Below are 24,168 nucleotides of genomic sequence, written 5' to 3'. Positions count from 1 at the left end.
GTTGCTGGTATCTTTTACAATCCTACTGGGCAACCGATCATAGAATACGCACATGGTACTTTGGAGAATATGCTTTTGAAACAACAAAGGGAATGATGGGGAAATCTCCCAATGAAACAATAGCTAAAGTGTTATAGGTGTTAAATCTCTTAAATCGAGAGCTAAACATTTTGGGATGAATAAAATGTCACTCATGTCAAAATTAGGCACAGGCAGGGTTACAGCAAGTGGCTTTCCAACAGCTGACTGAATTGGCTACGAGAGCATTAAGACGTGTCCCTGATTTTGGGACAGGGGAGGCTTCCTTTGCTTCCATTCGGCAGGGAGCACAGGAACCTTATGAGCATTTCTTTGATCAGCTACAAATGGCAGTTCAGAGATAAACAGAAAATCCGGCTACTGCAGATGTGTTGGTATTCCAGTTGGCCATTGAAAATGCTAACACAGACTGTCAATAAGCTCTTGATCTTATCAGAAATCGGGCAAAAACGATTGCAGATTTAGTAAAGGCGTGTCACAATGTGGGCTCGAAACACTATAAAGCAAAATTTTGGGAACCAGCTAAAATCATTGCAGCTTCAATATTTGCACCAGAGTTGGAGTGGCACAGGCGTTAACTACACTGAATAAGTTGGGTTGTTAGCTTGCAAAACAAACTAATGCTACAGCTTCTGCTTTATCAATGCTCTTAATTGACAGGATGGTTAAAATCTTTAATAAAGCAGACATTTATTGCTAGTAGTTCTTTTATGCATAGCAATAATCACCCCCTGCCTATTGTCACGCTCCCAGCAGACGGTACAGAGTACGGTTAATCAAGTAATGATCACAGAAAAACAAAAAAGGGGGAGTTGTTGTGGCATCATACACACAGCTACAGTTGAGGTTTGACCTTGATGATTTAAGCCTGTGCTCTTTTCTGAAGTTGGAAAACACCGATAAAGAGGATGAGAAAGAAAGGGAGTGTGAACAGCTGGTGCAGGAGTGTGAGAAGTTGACATGAGGAGTTTGGGAAGTTGATATAGAGTGTGTGAGAAAATGATGTTTAGTTTAGCAAGTAAAAATAGCTCCTTTTTAGGCATAGCCAAGTAAAATTAAAATAGGTGTGTGCACTATTGTTTGTAATCAATCACAGTTGGGTGAGAGCCGCATGGACACATCGTGGCCAGAGTAATAATCTATAAAAGCTGCGTGTATAACAACAATAAAGGCCGCTCTGCTATCACAAAAGAATTTTGGACACAGACAATCACAGCTGCACAGCCTCCTTTAACAGTAATCATTAATGGGAAGGCTTTTCTGGCCTAGTTGACACAGGGGCTGATGTATCTATAGTGAAAAATCCTGACTGGCCGCCCTCTCGGCCTCTGATACAAGCCCTGGCAGCTGTGATCGGAGTAGGTGGAACACAGATCCCACAGCAGAGTGCACAGACCTTGTTAGTAGTAGGCCCAGGTAACAAACAAGCTGTTTTGAAACCATATGTTTTTGATGTCCCATGTACATTATGAGGTCGGGATTTGTTGAATCAGTGGAATGTGAGGCTAACCTCAAATTTTTAGCACGTCACTGATGTCCAGCCCTGACTCAAGCTGGCAAGCTGGTCTGGGTCGATCAGTGGCCACTAAAAGGTGAGTGACTGGACTGAACTCAAAATTAGTCAATGAACAGCTCAAATTAGGACATATAATTCCCTCCAATATTTGTTATCCCAAGGAAATCAGGAAAATGGAGATTTATGTTAAAAGATTTAAGAGCTATTAATACAATCATTTCACCAATGGGTGCATTACAACCGGGTGTACCAAATCCTACTATGATTCCAGAATGTTAGCATTTGATGGCGATTGATTTAAAAGATTGGGTTATTTCACCTTTTTACTTTTTTATTTATTTGCACCCTAACGATTGTCCTAGATTTGCCTTTTCAATTCCAGTGCTTAACAATGAACGACCCACGCAACAATATCATTGGATTGTACTGCTTCAAGGAATGATGAATAGGCCTACAGTTTGTCAATTGGTAGTAGATGATGCTCTCTGTCAGGTCAGACAGTAAATCAAGCTTAGCAAATTGTACGTGCCTACCCTGACCGTCAATGTATTGTGCCTTCAAATACTCCAGCAGGAGTAAATCCAACAGGTTTATGTGCCAATGAATTATGCAAACTGATATTACTTATATTCAATTGTCTAATCGATCTAAATATGTGCATGTAACTGTTGATATGTTTTCTGCCCTTGTTGTTGCTACTGCTCACACTGAAGAAAACCATGGGAGTACCAAAGAAAATTGAGACAGACAGTAATCCAGTATGGTGCCTTTTTACAGAATTGGAGAGTGACTCACACTACCAGCATCCCTCATTCACCTATGGGACAAGCTGTTATTGAACAAACTCATTTAACGTTAAAACAAATGTTTGATAAACAAAAAGGGGCAATCTTCCGTATTTTCCCCACAAGAGTTAAATTTATTAGGATCAAAATTTGTAGATAGTGCCAGCAACAACCACGTTACACAGACATGTGTTGTTTTAATCTAAGTGACCATGGTAAGTCCATCCACGAACGATTGTAATGGTTTGAAGAGCATTCGGGGAGAATTGTGGTAGAGGATTGTATGATATGTAAACTGTCTTTATGTTCTTATGATTTAGTTATACGTGTGTGAAAGTTGCTTGTATATATTGCTTGTATATTGCTTTGTTTTCTCCGATCGGAAAGTGTATGGATTCCCCCGTAGCTACTGGAAGGAAAAGAATTAACTGGTACCAAAAATTAATGACAAGAATTACTAACGGGATTTAGTTGTAAGCACGTAACTTTGAAAAGAGAAGCTAGGAGGATTGTTATTGAACAACATGTTGCGATTCGCAAAAAACCGCTGTTAGCCGGCAGAGCATATACTGGCAGCCTTGTTGCACGCACTGGCCACGCGTGCGGCAACGCCGTGTCAGTACCTTTGTCGTAGACTCTGCTGAGGGTAAAAAGAGATGGCTCAGAGCGGAGCTGAGGGAGGCTGCAGAGCACACTGTGTGGATAAACAGGGGACGCCCTGAAGGTGCCGTGCCTGCCTCCCTTCTCCACAACGACCCTGCCGATTGACACCCTCCTGCTCAGCGAAATCTTGGGTATAGTGGAAATAGTAAGGCCCTCGGAAAGGGAAGTAGTATACTAGAAACTGCTTTTGCAAAGCTGTACCAAAACAATATGCTAGTAACTGAAATTGCCAGTCTCCTACACAGAGTTTTATTCGTGCAAAAAAAAAAAAAAAAGGGCAACGCTGTCACTGATCGATCACACAAATTTTTTCACCAATCTGCTCGACCTCTTCAGAAAGAGTTTGCACTGTCGCGAGCACAAGCCCGTGCCATCGTCGCTGCAAGGCACCAACCCTCGAGGATTGCAACCAAGAGGAGTGTGGCAAACTGATGTAACTGAGTTTCCCACCTTGGTCCACTGCGCCATATCCACGTCACCGTGGACACTTGCAGCAGAGCTGTATGGGCGACACCAGCGCCTTCTACCGCCTTCCGATGTGTAAAACAACATTGGCTTTCAGCATTTGCTGCCCTTGGCTTACCACAAGTCATCAAAACAGACAATGCTCCTGCATACGCAGGAACAACATGTTGCTCATTTTTAGCGGATTGGGGAATTGAACATAGAAAAGGTGTTCCGTACAACAGTACGGGTCAGGCTATTATTGAACGATGCCATCAAGATGTAAAGCGACTCGCTGCCATTTTGAAAAAAGAGGGGGAGATGTCCCCCAACGCGCGAACTGAAAGGCGAAGGCGGAGGCAATCCAGGAGTTCCCAAAGACTCGGACCTTTCTGCAGAAGAATAGAAGAAGTGCTAAATCTTCCAAAGAACATATTAGACGACTCTGATCCAGATGAGATAGATTTTGCCTTTATCCGTAGTCTGATACGCACGCGCAAAGCTGCAAAATTATACCCGCTAATGCACTGTAGGTGTAGATGTAGAAATTTACAGGTTATAACTATAGAGTGTGGAGGTTGTAGTCGCATATGTCATGAATCGCAACGTGACGCAGTGCAAGGCTGTGCAGATTGTAAGCGCTTTAGATATTAACCCATACCAGGCGCTCGCTGCTTGGCTTAAAATAGAGAACGCTTCACGACAAAGGTTAACCGCGTTGTTTGAAAGTGCAGAAGAAGCTATATTAGCATACGCAGCCTTTAGGTTACAAAACTACTGACTGTTGTAGAAGTAGCACAAAAGACACAAGTGATGGGTAGCAGATATCAGAGGCAGTGTAGACATCATGACAAGGATGGAGGAGTTTATTGGTAAGACAATACCTATAGTAACAGGAATCTTAATTTGGTGCCAAATGACCTATGGAATCAACTCCATCAGCCCGAGAGACAACATTTGGGTAACCATTGCTAACAAAACAAACCAGTCATCAATTTGCCTAGCCCTGGGTGGTATTGGAAACCCATTCCGTACCTGTCTCATAGGAGTACCAACATGGAAAGTGGCAGCCTTTAGAGGGCTAGTAAACACCACTACAACCTAACATATAGCAACTTCAATACCACAACGATCTATAGAGCGACCCCTCAACAGTATGACGGAGCAGTACAATGCCGGCTTATTCATGCACTTAATGCTTCCCTCCAGTCTAATCCAGAAGAACTAGACCTGCTTGGTAGTATGCATGCAAACACTACCGCTGGGAAAATAGGAGGATGGTTTTCATTTTTGCCATTAGACCCAAACAACTTGAATAAAAACAGGAAACTATGGGCAACCTTAGATTCTAATCTTGACAGCGCATCGGTACTTCGCTTTCTATACTCGAGCTGCAATGGCAGCAACATTACTGAACCTCGAAGGTTGCCCGAAAGAATTTTCTTAATTTGTGGAGACAGGGCATGGAATGGCATTCCAAAACAACCAGAAGGAGGTCCTTGTTATTTAGGCCAGCTAGCCTTATTCCATCCCAATATATCCCTATTAAGAAAATGGAGTAAAAATCACACCAGGAGAAAAAGAAGCCTACATGATCTAGACTGTAGCAGTGTAGGCAATCCCACATTTGGAGTGAATTTGGACGAGTAGCTGCCTCCACACTTTTCCCAGGGTTAGCAGCGGCAAAAGCGCTCACCTTAGCAAAACAACTAGGTTGTTGGGCTCGTGACGAGATAAACTTAACATCCAGCATTCTAGATGAATTAACGAAAGATGTAGAAAGTGTCAATCATGCAGTATTGCAAAACAGAGCAGCGATTGACTATTTGCTTTTAGCCCATGGGCATGGTTATGAAGAGATCGAAGGAATGTGTTGTATGAATTTAACAGGTCCAGGAGAGTCAGTGCATAGAAAACTTAAACAACTAAAGGACAAACTACATGCCTTGAAAGAGGTAGATGGCATCGATGGATGGTTGACTTCCTGGGGAATAGATGGTTGGGTGAGAGATCTCATCAAAACGTGCTTGGGGCCTCTTTTGTTGTTAGGCTTTCTCTTGCTTTTTGGACCATGCTTAATGCAATGTGTGACCCAACGCTTGTCAGCTATAGCGCACGACGTTTTTGAAAAAGAGGGGAGATGTTGCAGCCAAAGTGTTAACAGTAAGGAATGTGTATCAGCGAATATAAAAAGAACACTGTCCTTGAGATAAGAAGGTAGGTTGAAGCTGTGAAAACACACTGTCCCTGGGAAAAAAACAAGAAGGATGAAACTATGAAAAACAAGATTCTGAGCAAAACATACTAACTGCAAAAATATTAAAATATTGTAACAAATATAGAAATCTGTATCCAATCACAGTGTGTATCATACTCGTGCTTGTCGCGTGAACAGTAGTGTTAGACCAATTAGCTTGCTAAGTACAGCGCATGAAAGCGTGCACAGAACCGAGCTATGCTATAAAAGAGCAGTATCACAGAATAAAGCTGAAGCCTTTTACTCATCATATTGATGCGTCTTGCTTCCCCGTCTTCGGCCGCAACACACAGCCTACGTGCTTACGCCTTCCTTCTGGTCTATTTATGAGTGTCTCCATTTTCCTGAGGCATTGAGTAGAAATTAGGCATGAACAGGAAAAATTAGTAGAATTATGGTCAGATGAGACGTGTGACACTTGAGCAGAGTTGGGGCATTAAAGAGGACTATAGAGCATCAGCAGATCTACAGCTATGTTTCCTTGATTTTCTGTGTTTTTATGTATTATTGAGATTAGGAAGGATCTCAGACATTGGTGAAGAGCTCTTTAACTTGCCAGGATTGTTGTTTTTCTCTTGGTAAATTGAGACAGTGATATATTGATGCTGGTGAAGGCTTTTCAGTTTTCAGGAAAGCTAATAAGTAAAGCTTGATACACATCATTTGTATTTGCAGGTATATTGCTATGTAGAAATTATTTTTCTCGAGAAGGCTGGAGTGAAAAAACGTCTGGATTAAAAAGAAGAATCAACCTGTTATAGTTCTGTTAAGACAGAATGTTTGGGTTAATAACTAAAGGCAAAGGTTATTTTTTAATCAATTAACCATGGTAGAATGATGAAAGTATTCTGGTGTAAGTTTGAACAAAAGCCTTGCCTACCATAATGTATTCATTAATGCCATGATGTTATATTTTAACATAATGTGTGAAATAGACTGGATGAAAGACATACTTGAAAGCAAGGTTCCCTGACACTTTCCTGCAGCTGAGTATTTTGACCACAATGTCCACTCACTTCTGCTTGTTAGAGTAACAACTGAGTTGATTTTCATAGAATCATAGAATCATAGCAGGGTTTGGGTTGGAAAGGACCTTAAAATCATCTAGTTCCAACCCCCCTGCCACAGGCAGGGACACCTTCCACTAGGTCAGGTTGCGCAAAGCCTCACCCAATCTGGCCTTGAACACTGCCAGGGATGGAGCAGCCACAACTGTTCTGGGCAAGCTGTTTGAATGTTTCACCACTCTCATTGTAAAAAATTTCTTCCTTATATCTAATCAAAATCTACTCTCTTTCAGTTTAAATCCAATTCCCCTTGTTCTGTCCCTACATGCCCTTGTAAAAAGTCCCTCTCCAGCTTTCTTCTAAGCCCCCTTGAAGTACCGGAAGGCTGCTTTAAGATCTCCCCTTCTCTTCTCCAGGCTGAACAACCCCAACTCTCTCAGCCTGTCTCCATAGGAGAAGTGCTCCAGTCCTCTTACCATCTTTGTGGTCCTCTGGACCTGCTACAACAGCTTCATCCTTCTTGTGTTGGAGGCCCCAGAGCTGAAGGCAGTATTCCAAGTGGGGTCTCACAAGAGCAGAAAAAATGGGGATAATCACCTCCCCTGACACTTCTTTTGATGCAGCTCAGGATACAGTTGGCTTTCTGGGCTGCAAGCACACATTGCTGGCTCATGTTGAGCTTCTTGTCAACCAGCACACCCAAGTCCTTCTCCTCAGGGCTGCTCTCAATCCATTCTCTGCCCAGCCTGTACTTGTGCTTGGGATTGCCCCGACCCATGTGCAGGACCTTGCACTTGGCCTTGTTGAACTTCATGAGGTTCTCACAGGCCCACCTCTCAAGCCTGTCGAGGTCCCTCTGGATGGCATCCCTTCCCTCCAGCATGTCCCTTCCAACCCAAACCATTCTATGATTCTATGGTTCTAAATAGAGGCAGTAGATTAATAACAGCACTTTTTTTTTTTCTAGCACTACACTAGATTTTCTACCTGACTGTATTTGATATGCTTGAAAGACTGCATTATCACACAGTCAGCTCCTGAAATGGTCAGCAAATTTTAGAACTGTGGCTCTACATACTCAGGAAATGAATTGTGGAATTACGATCTAAAATATTTTGCAAAAACTTCTAATCTGCTTTAGGTAAGAGAATGCTTAGATGTCTTTTTCTGTTTAGAAATATCTCTCACAGGAAAACTTTTAAAGTTTGGGATTAATTATATGTAATTTTAGCCACCTGGAAGCTGATTTTGTAAATTTGAGCTAATAATCTAGACAACTTCCATAGTCAGTGGAGAGAGATAAGAAGGTTCTGCTGGTGTGCACATCATCCCTATTGTCTTACCCTCAGTGCAGAGTGGGATAACTGCTTTCAGGAGGTTCCTGATTCGTCCTTTTGACTACAGAGAAAGCCTGTACAATCAGTTGACTAACCTTAAATCCTTAAATTATATGAATCTTATCTAAAGTGTTTAGTATGGTTTTTAGCCCTCTCTGCTCTACTCTATCTCAGTGAACACCCAAATCCCAGTAGTGAAATGAATCAGGAGAGAGAGATAAGGGAGCTGTATTGCTGCAAAACGTGCTGGTGTGGAGCTGTACGTGCTTCTTGGGCTCTCCAGATGTTGGCAAGCAGTGCCTCACAAGAAAGGAGGAACAGTGAGCAGGCAGCTGCCATCTCCCACTGCGCGAAGCAGTGATGAGAATAAATACACGGTTTGAAAAAAAAACTCCTATTGATTCACATTTTTCCAGCTAGATAGAAGCTTTTTTTTTTTAGTTCCCAAGCAGGGAAAAAATATATTATCCCAGACCATTTGCCTGCCCTGATTCATCAGGAGTTTCATGAAACGTCTGTGCTGGCAGAACAGAGGGGTGATGCTGCTGCAAGATAAAGGAGCCAACTGGGAAGGCTGCATGGGGACTACTTAAACCTGCACAGCTCTGAGGCTTGTTGAACACTGAACTCAGCCCTTCGACTTTGGGGACAGGTAGACGTCCACGCCACAGCCATAGCTATGTGGGCAGTAGGGTCGCTGTAATCCAACTACATAGCTAGATCTTCTACGTATCTTTTTCATCTACTACTGCAGCTTTTTGCACTTTCTGTGGTTTTGCTTCTGTCATTCAGCCACTCTATGTTCTTTATCTTTTCACTAGCCTTCATGTTTTACATGTTTTCTTTGGATTAGCCAGTGTATTACTCCTTCCAAATTATTTAACAGGAAGGATCAGCCTCTTAGCACGTTTAATTGATGCCTTAAGCCTGTAAATTATATTTTTATTAAGAAAGAGTTTTGAGATGCAGCCTGTTTGAAGGCTCGCTGATCTCATTTTTCTATTCTTTCCACGAGGACCTTCTTTTATGTAAGACAATGTCTTGAGGGTCACTCTTTCGAGTATCAGGGAGTCTTCCCAGGCATACACATGAAGGGCTGCCCAAATTAAGCAAGGGGAAACTTCTGCCTCTGCCTGATAGACCCTGCAGTGCTGCAGCTATGCTGAGTCTCATCCAAACTACTCCCCTATTGCCAGTGTCTGGGGAGACCCAGATGCACTGCACTATATGCTGCCAGTACGCATATAAACAGAATTAAAACCCCCTCTCCAAAAACTTTTCCCCATAGATTATGTTACAGGCACTGCATTAAGAATTTTGGACCCAAAAAAAAGCAGCACAATATCTTAAAAAAAGAGCTTAAAAAAAAAAAAGATGCTGAGGGTAAGGTTTATTGCCCTTCACTCTGTTCTCAGTTTTCAAATTTTTCTCTAGACTCGTAATGGTTATTATTTTAAAAGAAAGCCTACATCGCAGTCATTTATTTCACTCATGTCACTGCACATAACCAATGGAGATAGCTAATGACCCTTGAAGGGTGACACTGGGGAGATTCAGGAGACTGAAGTGATGTGTGGGGCAGCTACCCGGGCTCAGCCAAGAGGAAACCCGAGGGCAACGGACCTGAGTGGAATTCAGGCTCTTTGCATACCATCCTATCGAGCCTCCTGACTCTAGGCGAGGCTGACATGTTTTAAATCAAACACTGTTATTCACAGTAAGCACACAAGGCCAAGCAATGGCTAGCGAGGAGAACAAATCTTTCTGTATTTCATTTGTTTCCTAATCTCAAAAATAAGTTCAGTAATTGCAAGCTCTCGTCAAGTTAAGTACATCAAAGCCTAGGAGAGCAGCACTACTGTGGTAATAGGGTCATTGAAGTAGTTTTCCCAGCATTGTGTGGTTCTGGGAGTGCATAACATTGATACCACCTTATCAGACAATAACTCAGATTCCTCTCGAGTTTCCGAGCAGTGCTCTTTGGCAGTGTTCGCTATGGGCCTGGGGCACAAGCTAGCCCATTTATCCTGAACAAGTTTTGACAGAGGGTAGCTTCCTCAGATTGAAAACACATTTTCAAAACTCAACTTCAAACTGTATAAGAAACATTTCTTTATAGTGGAAAAAATGCATAGTGTTTTTTTTTTCCTTTTATTTAGTTTTCTGTGAATTTGGAATTTTGTATTAATTTGGGAGTTTTTTGGTTTATACATTTTCTGCAGAGCAAGAGAATTTGGAATTATACATGTCTGGTAGGGCATGTCTGCATGGCATGTCAAACGCATGATCATGGATAATAAAAATGCTTCTCCTCGCTTGTTGGAAATTAATTGATTCATGTTCTGCCATGTACGTAATCCCAGCAGCAGAGATTCGAGTGTGTGTTAGTGGGCCAGACGTACACCTACAGTGCATCTATACTAATAAAGTGGGCCAATGCTAACGCTCCCTGAGCGTGCCATAAGCACAGTACCTGTGCAGACTCTTCTCCCTTTGCAACGAGTGCTAAGAAGGGAAAAAGCAAATGCACCCTCCGTCCAGTGCATCCACCTGCAAATCAACAAAATTTGCAGCCCCTCTTGGCAGCAGAATAACCAGTCAGAACGAAACCAGGAAATCTCAATTATTTCCCTAATGTTAACTGTGTTTATTGTCAAGTCTCCCTGTAAAGGCATGTCATTTATACATACCTTTAAAAGAAAGACATTTTGCTGGAACAATCAATGTTCATGCCAACCATCTGTGTTACAAAGCTGTCATTTACTCCAGTGTGGTTGCCTGCATTAAGAGTGCACCTCAGCTTACAAAACACAGATCTGCTTCTTAACGTTTTACTATGTACCCACTGGTAAGAACAGTCATCTTTCTTAACACACATATCTGGATGTCTATGTTCAAGACAAAGACAGGATGTTTCACTTCCAGCCACATACAAGGACAATGACGTCTCTGTATGAGATGAAGAGCGAGGCAGTGAGAGTACAGTCCGACGAAGATGCGCACTGTGACCTTTCTCTCCTTTCCCAGGTGGGTAAATGTAGAGCTTCATACGTTGAGTGAATTTCTGAGTTATTTTTAGGAAGTGGCTTATTTTCATGTTCAGTCTGAGGTTAAGTAGAATATGAAATGGAATTAACAGTGTTTGCCATCAGCAATTTTATTATAGATCTTGATTTTACAGTCAACAACTTACATTACAACAGAAGAGGTACAAAAGTGAGCGTGAATACAATCTCTTGACCTATAGTCAGAAATAACCTATTTGAAAGTATTGGTATGTGTCTGCATTGATGCATATAAGTAGTGACATACAGACTGCAAATACGAATACATTTCACTTAATGTAAACATTATGGGTGAGGTCTTGGGCATGGTCCAGCTGTGCTCAGTGCAGGCCTGTGTATTACAGAGTAAAGGTTTATCTAGAGATGCTCGAAATTACACCAGCTTGTGTAGTTCCATAAGGATGCTTCGCGCTCTGGGTAGTCACTAAAACACACAGCATTATCACCTCTGCCTGCGGGATCATGGAAACCTCATCTGCCAAAGGAATTGGCAATTGCTGGTTATGCTGGCAGTGCAACACCTAGGAATATATCTGTAGCAAAACCTGCTCTTTCTCCTTGTGTCAATGGCACTGCACAAAGGCACTACAGCCAAGGCCACAATCTGGCCTCAGATCTTTATTTTGTTATAAATAGCGCACTTGAATATGCATAGGAGATTGGTAAAATGGAAGTCAAAGGAAATGAGTGAAACCTGCTGTTCCAGTGTACTACAGCAGGTCTGTGCTTATGAATTATACACCGCAAGGTATCACCTTTCACCTCAGAAACGGAGGTCAAGAGAGATTCCTTATTGTGGCAACCTTTTGATGTTTGTCTCTATTCCAGTGGATGGCCAAGCTGTGGCCTGAGGGACCTTTTATGAAAGTTGGAAGGCTTACTATTATTGCTATATTAAGAATAAAATGTAATCTGAACTGCAGTGGTGTTTCCAGTAGGATTTTAATGGGGCTGTCTGAGTCAGTCTTGCTATTTTATCTCCCCAGCTAACACTTGACAAGTTCTTACAGATGCTGGCAACCCTCTGAGCGGTTTCTGGTCTTTTCTTGGCGCAGCTCAGACATCTCCTCACCAGCCACTTACAGCGATGCCCATTAAAGGTAAGAACCACTCTGCCTCCTCCATCACTTGCTTTACCTGCTCAGAGGTGCCACAGTCCCTGGGAGAAATATGATTTACACTACATGTCACTGGGAAACGTTCCCCTTGGGGGGATGTTGCACTGGGATACAAGGAGAGTGTAGTATGCTCTGGTCATTTCCCATCCAGCCTTCCAGCGGGGAGGACACCAGGCGCTGGTCCGGGCAAGTCCTGCCTCTGCTGGAAAGTCTCTTTCTTCTCTGTGCACGCCCCAGGGAATCCCTGCTCTGACCCTCTAGACACAAGGGCAGCTGTATAGGAGGGAGCAAAGCAGGGCAAAGTGCCTGCCACCGGACATGTCCCCGGCCCTCTGAAATGGCGTGTGTGTGTGTGTGTGTGTACAGTAATCACACCTAAACCACCTTCTGCTCCTTGGCTGTTGGTATCACAGCAAGGACTTCTGGTTGTGGACTCTGTACACACCACGCTGCTATTATCACGCTAAGCTATGTAGCCACCTCTTTTCCTGCTTTACACACAAACGATGAAAGTTTTCAGTGGTGCGGAGCACTTCGGTTCACGGAGCTGCGTGGTGTTGGTGCAGAGTCTGCAGTCTATGTGGTCAGGGTTGCGCACACACTGAAGAAGCTGAACTGGCCTGTGGTAAGAAACAAAACCAACAAATATGTAGTAATTGCTTTGCAAGTACAACAGAATAAAGCTCCGCAGTTATTAAATGCAACGTGAAAGTCAAAGTGCATGTTATGCTTATGTTATGCTTATCAAGTGGATGTGTTTCTTAGGATGATTTCTTTTAGATCTTGCTGCAGAAAGATAACTTTGATGTTTATAGGGGGTAGGGACAAGAGCAAGTGAGTATGAAAAAGTAGGGTGTGAACTTACAGCATGTCAGCTATGCTGAGATAAGAAAAATAATTATGAAAAAGAAGGAAGACCTCTGGCACTGATGACAGAGCTGCTTCCATGCTGGAGTTCACCATCTTGCTTACCTCATGGTAACCCCTACTGCTACAATATAAAGCTGCTGCTAACAATGTCAGCTATTATTAGATTTCTTGCTAGAAGTACATCCAGTGAATCAAATTTTTCAGTTACTTCTGGCAGACACTACTGACACTGACAAAAGCCAGAGAAAATGATCAGCACCAATTGCTACGTGGCATGAAAAGCCGGATGCTCAGCTGATATGGACCCACACGGTTCTGTCTCCAATGATTTCAGGGGAGTGAAGCTAACTTATACAGTCTGTCCTGAAGGGTTTCACTGCACATGTAAATCGCTTATTTTATTATTGCTCTGTATATAAAATAGTAAAATTAATTGTCCATGTTGCACCACACAGTTGTTTGTGTATGTGTCAGTTGACAAAAAGCCCTACTTGTTTTTCTATCTTAGGAAGCAAGTTGCAAGCCACAGCAACGAGCACGTCAACAACTCCTCATGATGTGTTGCAGATCTCTCCTTGTGCTGAGCCACGAGGGATCTGAGCTACTACATATTTCTCCTTCTCTGGCCCTTAGCTTATTTCATCATAGGCTTAAATAATTTGTACCTACTTGCATGTCCTGGGATTATTGTTTAAAGGCTGCAGTTACCCAAAGAGAAAGCAAGTGCACGAGCATCACCATTTGGCAGATTTATGCACCACACCAATGTTGATTTTTTTACAATGTGCAGAGTACCCATTAATCAGGTTTAGCAATACCTTAGCAGGAATATATTGCTTTGCCTTCAAGATTAAAATCCTAGTACCAGATAAGGTATTTGCAGAACAACTTTTCCTTATGCAAAACTAATGTCACAAACTCAGTAGTTTATAGAAATGCTTGCTTGGGAAATGTTCTTATCCCACTATGAGTCCTTCACTCCAAAAAGCTGTTCCTGATAGATAAGATAGGAGTAATATTGAACCTTTGCTGCTTTTTTAATGTCACTAAAGAACACTTTTGCTCTGTGGAAGGTCTCTGAACCCACACACAGGAATAAAGGGTTTCAGGCTTTTATCTCCTCAGCAGGCAGATAGAGATTCCAGGCAAGTCAGAACTTCGGCTGTTCTGTTTCCTGGTCTCTTGTTTTTATCTCCTGACAATGGGGAATTATAGTAATTAATAATACTTGTCATGTCTCATGCCTCACTCTCTGACAAAGCAGCTACATGGAAAGTAAGCCCAAACTATAGCGATGGAAAAAGGGCCATCCTTGACACACTGCGTTATCTGCGTGCAGCAGTGAGGAAAGCTGCCTATTTGGTTGTTCTTATTGTAGGTAAAAACTCAGTCAGATGAAAATCTGTTGAGAGAGGCTAGATTCTCCTTCCCTGAAGGCAAATGACCTCCTGGAGTGCAAGGCAGAGAGCGAGCCCCAGGCCCAGCCAAGGTGAAGTCTGCTGCACAAGCGGAAGCCCCTGAGAAGCACACAGACACATCAAAGGGATGTGATGGCAGTAAGAGGGGAGTCCGCTCTAGTCTGCTATAAACCAGGAAACACATATTAATCAAGAGGGAGATACAACATTAGTTTTATGTTTGCAAACTGATATCAATAAGAGCAGATAATTACCTGTAATTATCTTCACAGGTGATCATAATGTTTCGCTCTTCTAAGATGCTTTTCATCCTCTTTATGGAATGACCTGAGCAGGATTCACTGGAAAGAAAAGTCTTGTTACTTGTGTTCCTTGTGTGTACAAGAAGCTCAGCTAAATTCCACACTATGTCACTTTGCCTTATTTCAGGTAAGATTCTTTAAAAGATTGTTTGCTAATGTGCTGTAAAGCCTATTGGGTTTCTGGAGTTTTGGCTACCATTGGGCCTTTGCTGGCAGAAGCTCTGTGATGTTCAACTGTGCATCTTGCACAAGAACTCTGTGCAGGCAGATATCTGTAGGAGTCAATTCAGTTCTGTTGACAGTTCAATGTGCTCTAGAACTGCTCCAGAGCTGCTGGTGGCCTCTATCCGCAGGAGCACGATATAAGGCACATTCAAATCTGTGGAAGGACAAAGTGATCAAGCCCTCTGCGTGATGAGAAAGGGCTAATCACTAAAACCGGCAGTTTAATGATTTTAAAATCCCAAGTAGGACACAATACAGAAAGAAGCAGATAGAAAACATGGGAGGAAGCAGGATATGAGCATCTCCTATCTGTTTGACTCAGTCTGTGGCTTCTGCTACTCTGTTTTAACAAGGGACTCCTTCAACTACTTTTCCATTGGCAGGAGCCCTAACTTGTGTATTTCTTTTCCATCTAGCTGATGGTGGTTTCATGAAGCATGTAGCAATGTCATACCTTTGAGATCTTTATCTCTATGCTTAATTTGCTTGAAACAGCCCAAGGGGCCTCAAAGCTTTAGTGAGAGGATTGACAAACATCAGGGACACAGCCAGAGCCGCTGCAAAAAACTTGTTAGCTCAGGATAAAAATCATCTCCTGGTCCAGAGTATGGGACACACATCAGAGCAAATCCAGTTCCTAACATATGGCATTAGTGGAAAGCAGAGCCAGCTCTTCTTGTTCACAAGACTTAGCAGATGTTATCAGTGGTTCACCATGGGATACAAATGAGAAGACAAAAGGAGTACATATTGGAGCTACCCTTCCTCTTTCTCCTTGGAAGGAAGTAGAAAATAAAAAAAAACTGCTGTGAACTTGGCACAGGAGAAAGCTGTGTCAGGCAGGCTGGCAGGGCACCAGGTTGTTGAAGGTGTTGAGGAGGAAAATGATGGCTTTTCTGATGCTGGGAAATCCTGGGAGAAAGGAAAGTTAGTGCCACGTTTGGGGGAACTAACATACAGATTACCCAATGTCCTTTCCTTCAGCAAACCTCTATGCAACGGGCCACAAGCGTATGTCTGCCATGCTGACCACAGGACAGCTGCATGCCTGCGAGCTGCGACAGATGTGTCAGCCTGTGCGGCAAAGAGACACTTCTGGGTGTCTGAGCTCAGGGAGGGGTTGTGACACTGGAGCTAGTACTGCCTAAGCAAGGCTCTCTGCTGGATCCGTGCTTGTTCCTGAGTTGCACTGCGTCATCACATCCTGCTTCTTGACCCACAACACCAAAGCGGCTGCCTCTGCCAGGGGAGGTCCTTAGGAACGAGAGCAACCATGGCAGGGCGTTGTAACCACGTGAACCACAGAACCGGCTCTGAAATGGGGCTCAAAGGCACTGAGCCTCACACTCGGTGCTTGAAATGTGATAGATCTGCAAATTAATCTGTTTGGGATGAAAAAGGCCACTCAGAAAGGCTCAGATGTGATTTGAGGTTGCTGTTCTGGTACCAGGAATTCCATGGCAAGCATTTAAACTACAAATTTGTAATCAAAAATCACAGAATCATTTAAGTTGGAAGGGCTTGCTTGAGATCAGCTAGTCCAACCCACATCAGCTAAGCAGGTTGCCCAGGACCCAGTCGGGTTTTGAGTATGTCCACAGATGGAGACTCCACAACCTCTCTGGGAAACCTGTTCCAGCATGTGAAATTATTTTATCAAAAATGGTTTTGCTCAGCATAATTATTTTATTCCTGTGGACAAACACAATTTCCAGTTGTTCACCCTTGCAAATGTAGCCTGCTCTGATTTCAGTGCTGCACCCATAATAAAGGTCTGTAGAGCTCAGTGGGGTTGTAATTTAAAGGTATGGGACCTCTTGAAAGCAAGGAAAATGTCATTGTGTCTTAACTATAACTGTTGAGCAGTACCTATGAAAAATACTGACGAAAACAGCAGTATAAATGTTATCCTTACCAGTAAATAAGCAGCTAGGAGAGTGAATGTGGAGCAGGTTTTGTGAGCGGTTTTAAGACAGTGTCACTGTTCCATAGTCACTCGCCAGACCTGAGTTGTGCCATCTGCCTTCTACACACTGCTCATCATTTTGTACCACTGTGACTTACCTTCGGGGCCCGCCGATGTCATGCATAAGCCAAACGTGTACTGCAGAGACTTTAGCTGGATTTAGGTTAAAGATCTCAACACTTCCAAAGATGCTGTAAGAATGGGATGCGAAAAAGCAAAACATTCTTAATTATCTGAGGAAGACGTATAGATTACATGCCCCAAATACTAGTGCTTATTCGTGCTACTGCTATTCTCAGTGAAAGAATGTTATCTTGCCAATGGATATTCATAGACTATTTAATTGCCTTATGGTAAAATATTTTCTCCTCATTCTTTTTTCACTTCCAGGAGAACTTTTCAAACTGTCTGCCGACTGAAACAAGCTAAAGTTTTTCCATCTTCAGCGCCTTTTCTCCTGTTCGGTTTATTGGCTATTGATTTGGTGCTGCAAGGAAATGAAAGTGACTGTTCCTCCGACCACCATATTCTTCATCTTTCAGTATTATTCAAGACTGCATTTCCAGCCAGGTAACCCAAGGACGCCCAGTCTTGGAGGGGTAAAATCCAGTCAGCTCCATGAACAGTTAGAAATGTGTCATTCATGTGTAACAAAACAAAAAACTGTAATTATAATAACAGCAACAATAATAAAAATAATAATGCTACTTTATGCAGTAAGAGCATACTGGATACTCACTTGCATACTCTCTGAAGGATTTTAATTACAGTCACTACAGAAGGAGTGAGTGAATCAGCTCTACAACAGGCAATTGTTTAGACCCTACATGAGCCAACCCAAATCCATCCTGCACTGGGACTCAATGCCAAAGACACGTTCACCAGCACGCAGCCCCCACAGAAACACGGATGGTAGCATGCTGAGTAAATACCTGCTGCTTCTGAAAGCTCCAGCTTCTATTGATCCATTGAGTATCACTTGAACCACACCACATGCTGCTTCTGCAAACTGAACAAAACAAAAGGACATGATACTCTTTGACACTACATGCAGCGCCACGTCAGACTTGGGGATAGCAGAAATTACTGTAACTTCTTTGATGTCATCAGAACTGACTTACACAAGTAGAGGATCTGGCCAATATTTTGGCAGAACATGTCAGTGAAAAAAAAACCTCTAAAGGCTATGGCAAAACTGTGTTAAAGCTGCATTAGCCAGCTATGAATTGGCAGTCTGAGGCTGTATGGAATTGCTGAAGCAACTTTTCTGTCACTGCTGTTTTCAGTTTTTACAGGGCTTTCCAGAGCCCCAGCAGCTACAGCTGCCTGATGGGGCTGCAGTAATTTGGATTAATCCTCAGACTGCTTTAACTCAGGTGGTGAGGATGAGCCAGAACAGAGTTACCACTAGTTTAAGGACATGCAAACCATGTGTATTCATTACCTTGTGACTCATGCTCTGTGTTCTTTTGTGGCTTGGGATTTTTCTCCCCTGGTTTTAGTAAAACTCATCACTGAGTTTTGTTTGATTTGATTTTTAAATTACTCAATCATGTAGTCACTTCTCTTTTATTCTTTAAAACTCCTGTCCAAATGTTTAAAGACTACTAAGGTTACAACGTAAAGTATCCACTCTAATTATATAATCCATTGGTAAGACAAAGAATTTTCAAAAAGCTTGTCACAGGTGACTGTATGTAGCAAACCTTCCAAGTCCTCTTATGTCTAAACAATGTGACTCAAACTCAGATCTTGAGAGCTGTGAAGTTGCAGGAAAGTTTCATTATGTGTAACTTTCTAATGTACTAAGCGTGAGTTTTAGTAGATCTTAAATTTATTTGGACTAGAAAGCCTGCAGTCGAGCAAATCTAACTCTGTATGGTGGATTATCCCTCCCAGACTCTGGAACTGAGAGGACTAACGAGAACATAGAAACTGTTTTGAGCTTGGAAACCTTATGTACACTAGTTTACCCAAAACTTTTTTTTATGGGGAGTAGACTTTTTCTTACGTACATGAAAGCTGAAGCACACAGGAATGCTTGTTTTCCACCTGGGCAGTCACCCACTAGTAGTTGTATCAAGGTGAAGTCTTGGGAGACATGTAAAATTAAACCAATACAGGAGAGCAGGTTTTTCTTCTGGCAGTTTTTTTTCTGTAAAGCGCTGGTTCAGCAAAGGCAAGCTGACTGCTTAACTCGGACTAGCAGGGTCTCATCCATTGGACTAGCAGGGTCTCATTCATGTGAGGAGAGCTGGCATGTGCATATGGGTGGGTACCTCATAGGAACCATGCCAGATACCATTGTGGGAGGACATGCTCTTCAAGTTCGTGCCGGGAAGGTGCACAGGGATTCTCAGCTGCTTGGAAAATTTCTGTGCCAATTTGGACACGGCTCTCAACATTAACATGTTAAAATGTATTTCATTTTAGCAATTTCAGTTCTGTGATTTAATTCAGGTGGTGATTATTATTACTGTAAGCAGCTCCAGCTGTCTGCCAAGTGTTGTTCTAGACACTGGCACATGGTTTCTGTCCACAAAATGAGAGTGCCCAAACTACAGTGACATTAAATATTGTGCATAAAATATGGGACCTTGGAAATACAAATTTCCAATGATTTTTAATACCTGAAGCTAAAGCTCACGTGAACTTCTACTATTCCATGTTTTAAGTCCAATCTGCAAACTCACATTTTTGGCAGTGTCAGGAACTTAGTGCCTTTCAACATTCTTGGATTCGGAGAGACTTATTCTAGATCTTACCATCTTGGATGCCGTTTTCCAGAACACAGAGCTAGGGTTGCTCTCACATTCACTTCGTTTTGGACAAGATTCATAGTTGATTCCTGAGAAGGAATACGTTTACAGAATAGCTAAGGTTAATATTGCTGCAATGTTTATATGCCTTTGAGAGCTGATTAATGATGGCAAAAATTTGCCCCCTACCAAAGCAAGAAGGCTACATGAGGACAGGGCGCTAAGAGGAAAAGGAATTCACATGTGTTCAAAGGTCTTCCTGTCTGCTCACACACGTTTCAGGGAGGCAGCTGCAGACCTTGCATGCAGATAATTCTCAGAAAAACTGCGAAGGGAAAACACGTAGTCCTAAATGTGAGAAACGGCTTGGCTCTTGACAAATTCTGTCCAATCACATTGAAAAATTAAACTTTGCCCAACATTTTCAGTAATTCCAGCCCAGTTTAGAGGTTGCTAGCCTTAAGCACCAACCCAGGAGTCATGCGGGCAGCAATAACCCCAGGGTACCTACATGCTGCCCCTGCCAATTTGACCGGCCTATGGCCAGGACCTTTTTGAATGGCATTCTTGTTTTTCAATTTCTCCCAAAGAAGCCACAGGAAGGAAGCGAGTAATCTAGATAAAAAGGGCTAGATGTGACCATTAGTCCAAGCAACAAATTGGTGTTTTAATAACAGCCAAAGTCGTATTTTTTAAATTAACCTGCGAACTAAGTATTATTTTCAGTTTTCCATAACACGGGACAGAAATACAGTTAAGGTTTTAAACTAAATTGCAAGAAAAGAATATGTGAAAAGGATTGTGTTTAGGTCTACATAGAAAAGAGAAAAGAATAATCTGGAATTCGAGCGTTTGTATTTGTTTTGCAAAAAACAGGACTTAGTACCTGGGGCAGAGGGGTCTCCACACCATGAAACTCTATCAGCCATATAACCCAACAAGGTGTCCTCCAAGGTAAGGAAATTTTGATTGGATTTTGTGTAACGATGAGCGAGGTCACTTGTCTTGCTCCAAAACAGTGACTGTGAAATAAGGTACAACATCTAATAAGTGATATTTGCACTAGAGCTGGTCAGGAAATTTTCCTAGAGAAAAACAAAACGTTTTCCTGATAATTAAGGTGTTTCCATTTTTACTGAAACGCTGCAAGATCACCTTAGTGGGTTAGTTCTTATTTCTGCAGCCCACGCTCCCATTTCTGAAACCTTTTTGGGCGGTTATTTTTTGTGGAAATGGATGTGTTCAGCCTGTAAAGCATTTTGAAAGAAAGGTTTTGACTAGTTCTCATCAGGATGCATACTTAATTTGTTGTGTGCTTTTGAACTGCACATGGACAAGCAGCTTTTTGGAAGCAGTGTCCCTCTAACAGCACGACAGCACGCTCGTTACAGAGCGCCCTACGCTCAGGGAACAGGGACATCACTGTCACTTCACCAGGATGACCCCGCACTGAGGTTTGAGGCAAGTCTTACACAGGGACAATTTCCAGTGACAGAGAACAAACAGGGTTACTGAGGTCCAAAGGTGGTAACTGCAGGACTATTGCAGTAAGTGCAAGAGCAAAACATCATCCTCGCCGACCTACAGACCCTCACAATCGTTACGGACAAGATCCCATCACTCAGAGCACTGCACAGACACGCAACAATCTTAGGTAAGCAGCCTACCGTGCATCGCACCGTTACCTTGTTACAGGGTATAGGATGACTTGCCAACTCCATTAAAGGCTGATAGTCTTCTGATGTAATATTACAGGGATCCTTGTAAATGAACGCATCTTTTAATGATTCCCATATTTTTAGGCAATCCTTATCTCTGCCGAAAGATTAAAACATAGTTAATTAGTGTTTATGAGTATTTATGGCTGTGAAAGGATCTCCTTCTGTTACCGTCAAACACTATGGATCAGATTTTAAAAGAGTTCTAACTATGCTCAGGCACCAAAATAGATTATCCATTACAAAAGCAGAGTATCTTCAGCAAAATGAGTCTAAATCGAGAAATGAGCAGTTCTAAAACATCTTTATCTCTCTTGCATTTTAAATTACTGATTATTGCAATATCTGAATGTCCTCTATGTTTTTGTCCTTTAAAAGAGCAGTGCTGATATCACATAACTAGAAGATGAAATTTCTGCATTATTCATACCAAATCATGAGAAGTAAATATGGCAGACTACAGCCTGTACATTTTGAAAGTATGACTGAAGGACACTGCCTCCTCAGGTACAGTGAGGCAAAAATATGCCCATGTTTCTCCCTGCTGAGTGTTCAACTCTACTGAAATAGTATCTATAATTTTATCTAAAGCAAAAGCATGAGTCTAGCTGGTTTGGACCTGATATTATTTTCATTTATGCACTAACTTACAGCTATTGACTCTGCTGGAGCCACAGTTGATTTGCACACATATAACTAAGCTCCAGATCAGGTGCTTGGTCTCCAGTGAGTTTTTTTCAGTCTCTTCCCGATCCTCCACCGCATTACAGGTCCTGGCCCTTGTGCTCTGACTGGCAGGAGTCAGAGGAATTCCCCTGAGCTTACATGAGGGACCTGCTTCGTGCCACGACACAACCCTACCACCTCAGCGCGCGCTCGTTTCTCAAGATGCTGCTTCGTCAGCCCAGGGAAAAAAGCATCTCTCTGCTGACAGAAGCAGGGCTCCTTTCACACCGCCAAGAGCAAATCCATTGCCCAGCACAGGCAAGCAACCGTAGCTCCCTGCTGAAGCCGTGCCATGCTCCCTTCCCCAGGCTGCAGCGTACAGCAACGTTTGGGACAGCTCAGGATGTTTGCTTCCTTGTGCTTGAGGTAATGAGTGAAAACTTTGCGCTAAGATAATTCATAATTGTTGTCTGTCTGGTATGTGTTTTCAGGGCTGTCCCCCGTGGGTGCACCTCCCCTCCTCTTCATGCTCCCCCAGTTTCAGCCCCGTGGAACGCCTGCCCCCTGCATTACAGAAATGACACTAAGGCAGCCGTTCTGCATCTTTTCTTCCCTATTTTATGTAAATTTAAAATGCTGACTGCATTGTCCTGCTGTCTGCATGTCTGAATGGAGCTATTCTGACTGTCTTTGACTCATCCACTCTTTCTTCACTGTTTGCAATCATCTCCCAGTGTGTTCCCACTAAAAGCCATTGGAAGAACGAAATTTGCTTGCGGGAAGAAGCTAATGCCTTCAGAGCACTGTAAAAATGGCACTGATCAATTAGTATATGACAGACACACAGCTGCAGGCTTTGTTACCAGCTGGTACTCGGGTAACATGTAGGATGTGGAATTTGATTAGTCTTAAAAAAGTCCTAAAGTGATTAAGAAAAACAGTAGTAATTCATTGAAGATTTCCAAACATTTTCAAGTTAATCTTCCCTACAGTTGTGTGACCTCATTCCTACTACTGAACTTGATCACGATTTCTACTGAGTGCCCATTTGAACATCAGAGGGGCAAACTGGCATGCAGAGGAGTTGAGCTGTTGGTACTACATGGGCCACGTCTAAACTACAGGACCCAGAAGCACTTCTCAGCTCCTGGTTGTCTCCCCGCTGTTTGGACATGAATCCTCTTCCTTCCCTTCCTAAGCCTTATGGAAAATAAACGCCAAAGAGGAGGGCAGACTTTGTCTATGTCCAGAAGACAGTGACAGCATCTGACAGCACTACGTCCCAGAGGAAACACCTCTATCAGCCACACTACAGGGGCTTGGGCCAGTATCATACCGGGAAGGACCAGGCAATCCACAGCAAGATGTCCCTGGCCTTCCTGCCCTTCTGCCTTTATGCACTAACAAATCTAACTTAGCATTACATGTAAAATTGGTTATTGGGAGGTCATACCACCAAGGTGGTGGACTACAGCAGGTTTCCACTCTCCACCTTCTTCCAGTCCTCCTCTGTGAAGGGTCTATGGTGGATATGTCCTCACCTCTCACTCCTGGGGCAGCCAAGTGCATGACGCCGCAGGGCTCTATCTGGGCTGCGGATACTCGCAGCCTGACCTTGCCGATTTCAAACAAGCTCGAGTATTGCCACTGCACCGTGCTTCCCAAAATGCAGACAGCCTGGGGCAGGGAGAAGAAAGGCAGGGCAGCCTGGAGGGGCTCTGGCCATAGGGCCAACTAGGATTTCATTTCTTCCCATGCCAGTCAGCTACAGGGACAGCCCCAGCTGTGTTAGGGACACACCTCTTGTTTATATGAACCAAATTCACTTCTAGGTAAGTAAAACTAATTACAATGACGATTTTTTTACTGGGCTTTCATCTTTTATCCAGGAGCCTGAATGCACTTTCAGTTACTCTCACTGTAGAAATAAGAAGCCAAACTGCAGATGCTCTCAGGAGCACAGCCATCGCTTTGCTGTTGCACTGTCATGTCAGGGAGTATTCACATGTTTTA

General features: G+C 42.8%; 1 protein-coding gene across 1 annotated transcript in view; it reads right to left on the bottom strand.

The window, feature by feature from the left end:
• Positions 1 to 12,724: 12,724 nt before the first annotated feature.
• The window catches only part of CD38 (CD38 molecule), a 28,946-nt gene continuing 17,502 nt past the window's right edge, over positions 12,725 to 24,168 (bottom strand). The window contains exons 3-9 of the mRNA XM_086612480.1: positions 21,457 to 21,586; positions 20,658 to 20,793; positions 19,778 to 19,860; positions 17,945 to 18,021; positions 17,111 to 17,203; positions 14,774 to 14,860; positions 12,725 to 12,851 (exon numbers count right to left, since the gene is read on the bottom strand). Coding sequence (XP_086468606.1) covers positions 12,725 to 12,851; positions 14,774 to 14,860; positions 17,111 to 17,203; positions 17,945 to 18,021; positions 19,778 to 19,860; positions 20,658 to 20,793; positions 21,457 to 21,586 — 733 coding nt within the window. The remainder of the gene's footprint in view (positions 12,852 to 14,773; positions 14,861 to 17,110; positions 17,204 to 17,944; positions 18,022 to 19,777; positions 19,861 to 20,657; positions 20,794 to 21,456; positions 21,587 to 24,168) is intronic.

Source organism: Tauraco erythrolophus, chromosome 5 (assembly GCF_009769465.1).
Source record: "Tauraco erythrolophus isolate bTauEry1 chromosome 5, bTauEry1.pri, whole genome shotgun sequence".
NCBI classification, from domain to species: Eukaryota; Metazoa; Chordata; class Aves; order Musophagiformes; family Musophagidae; genus Tauraco; species Tauraco erythrolophus.
Note: the sequence above shows the minus strand (reverse complement) of the source record. Positions and strands in the feature narration are given on the sequence as shown.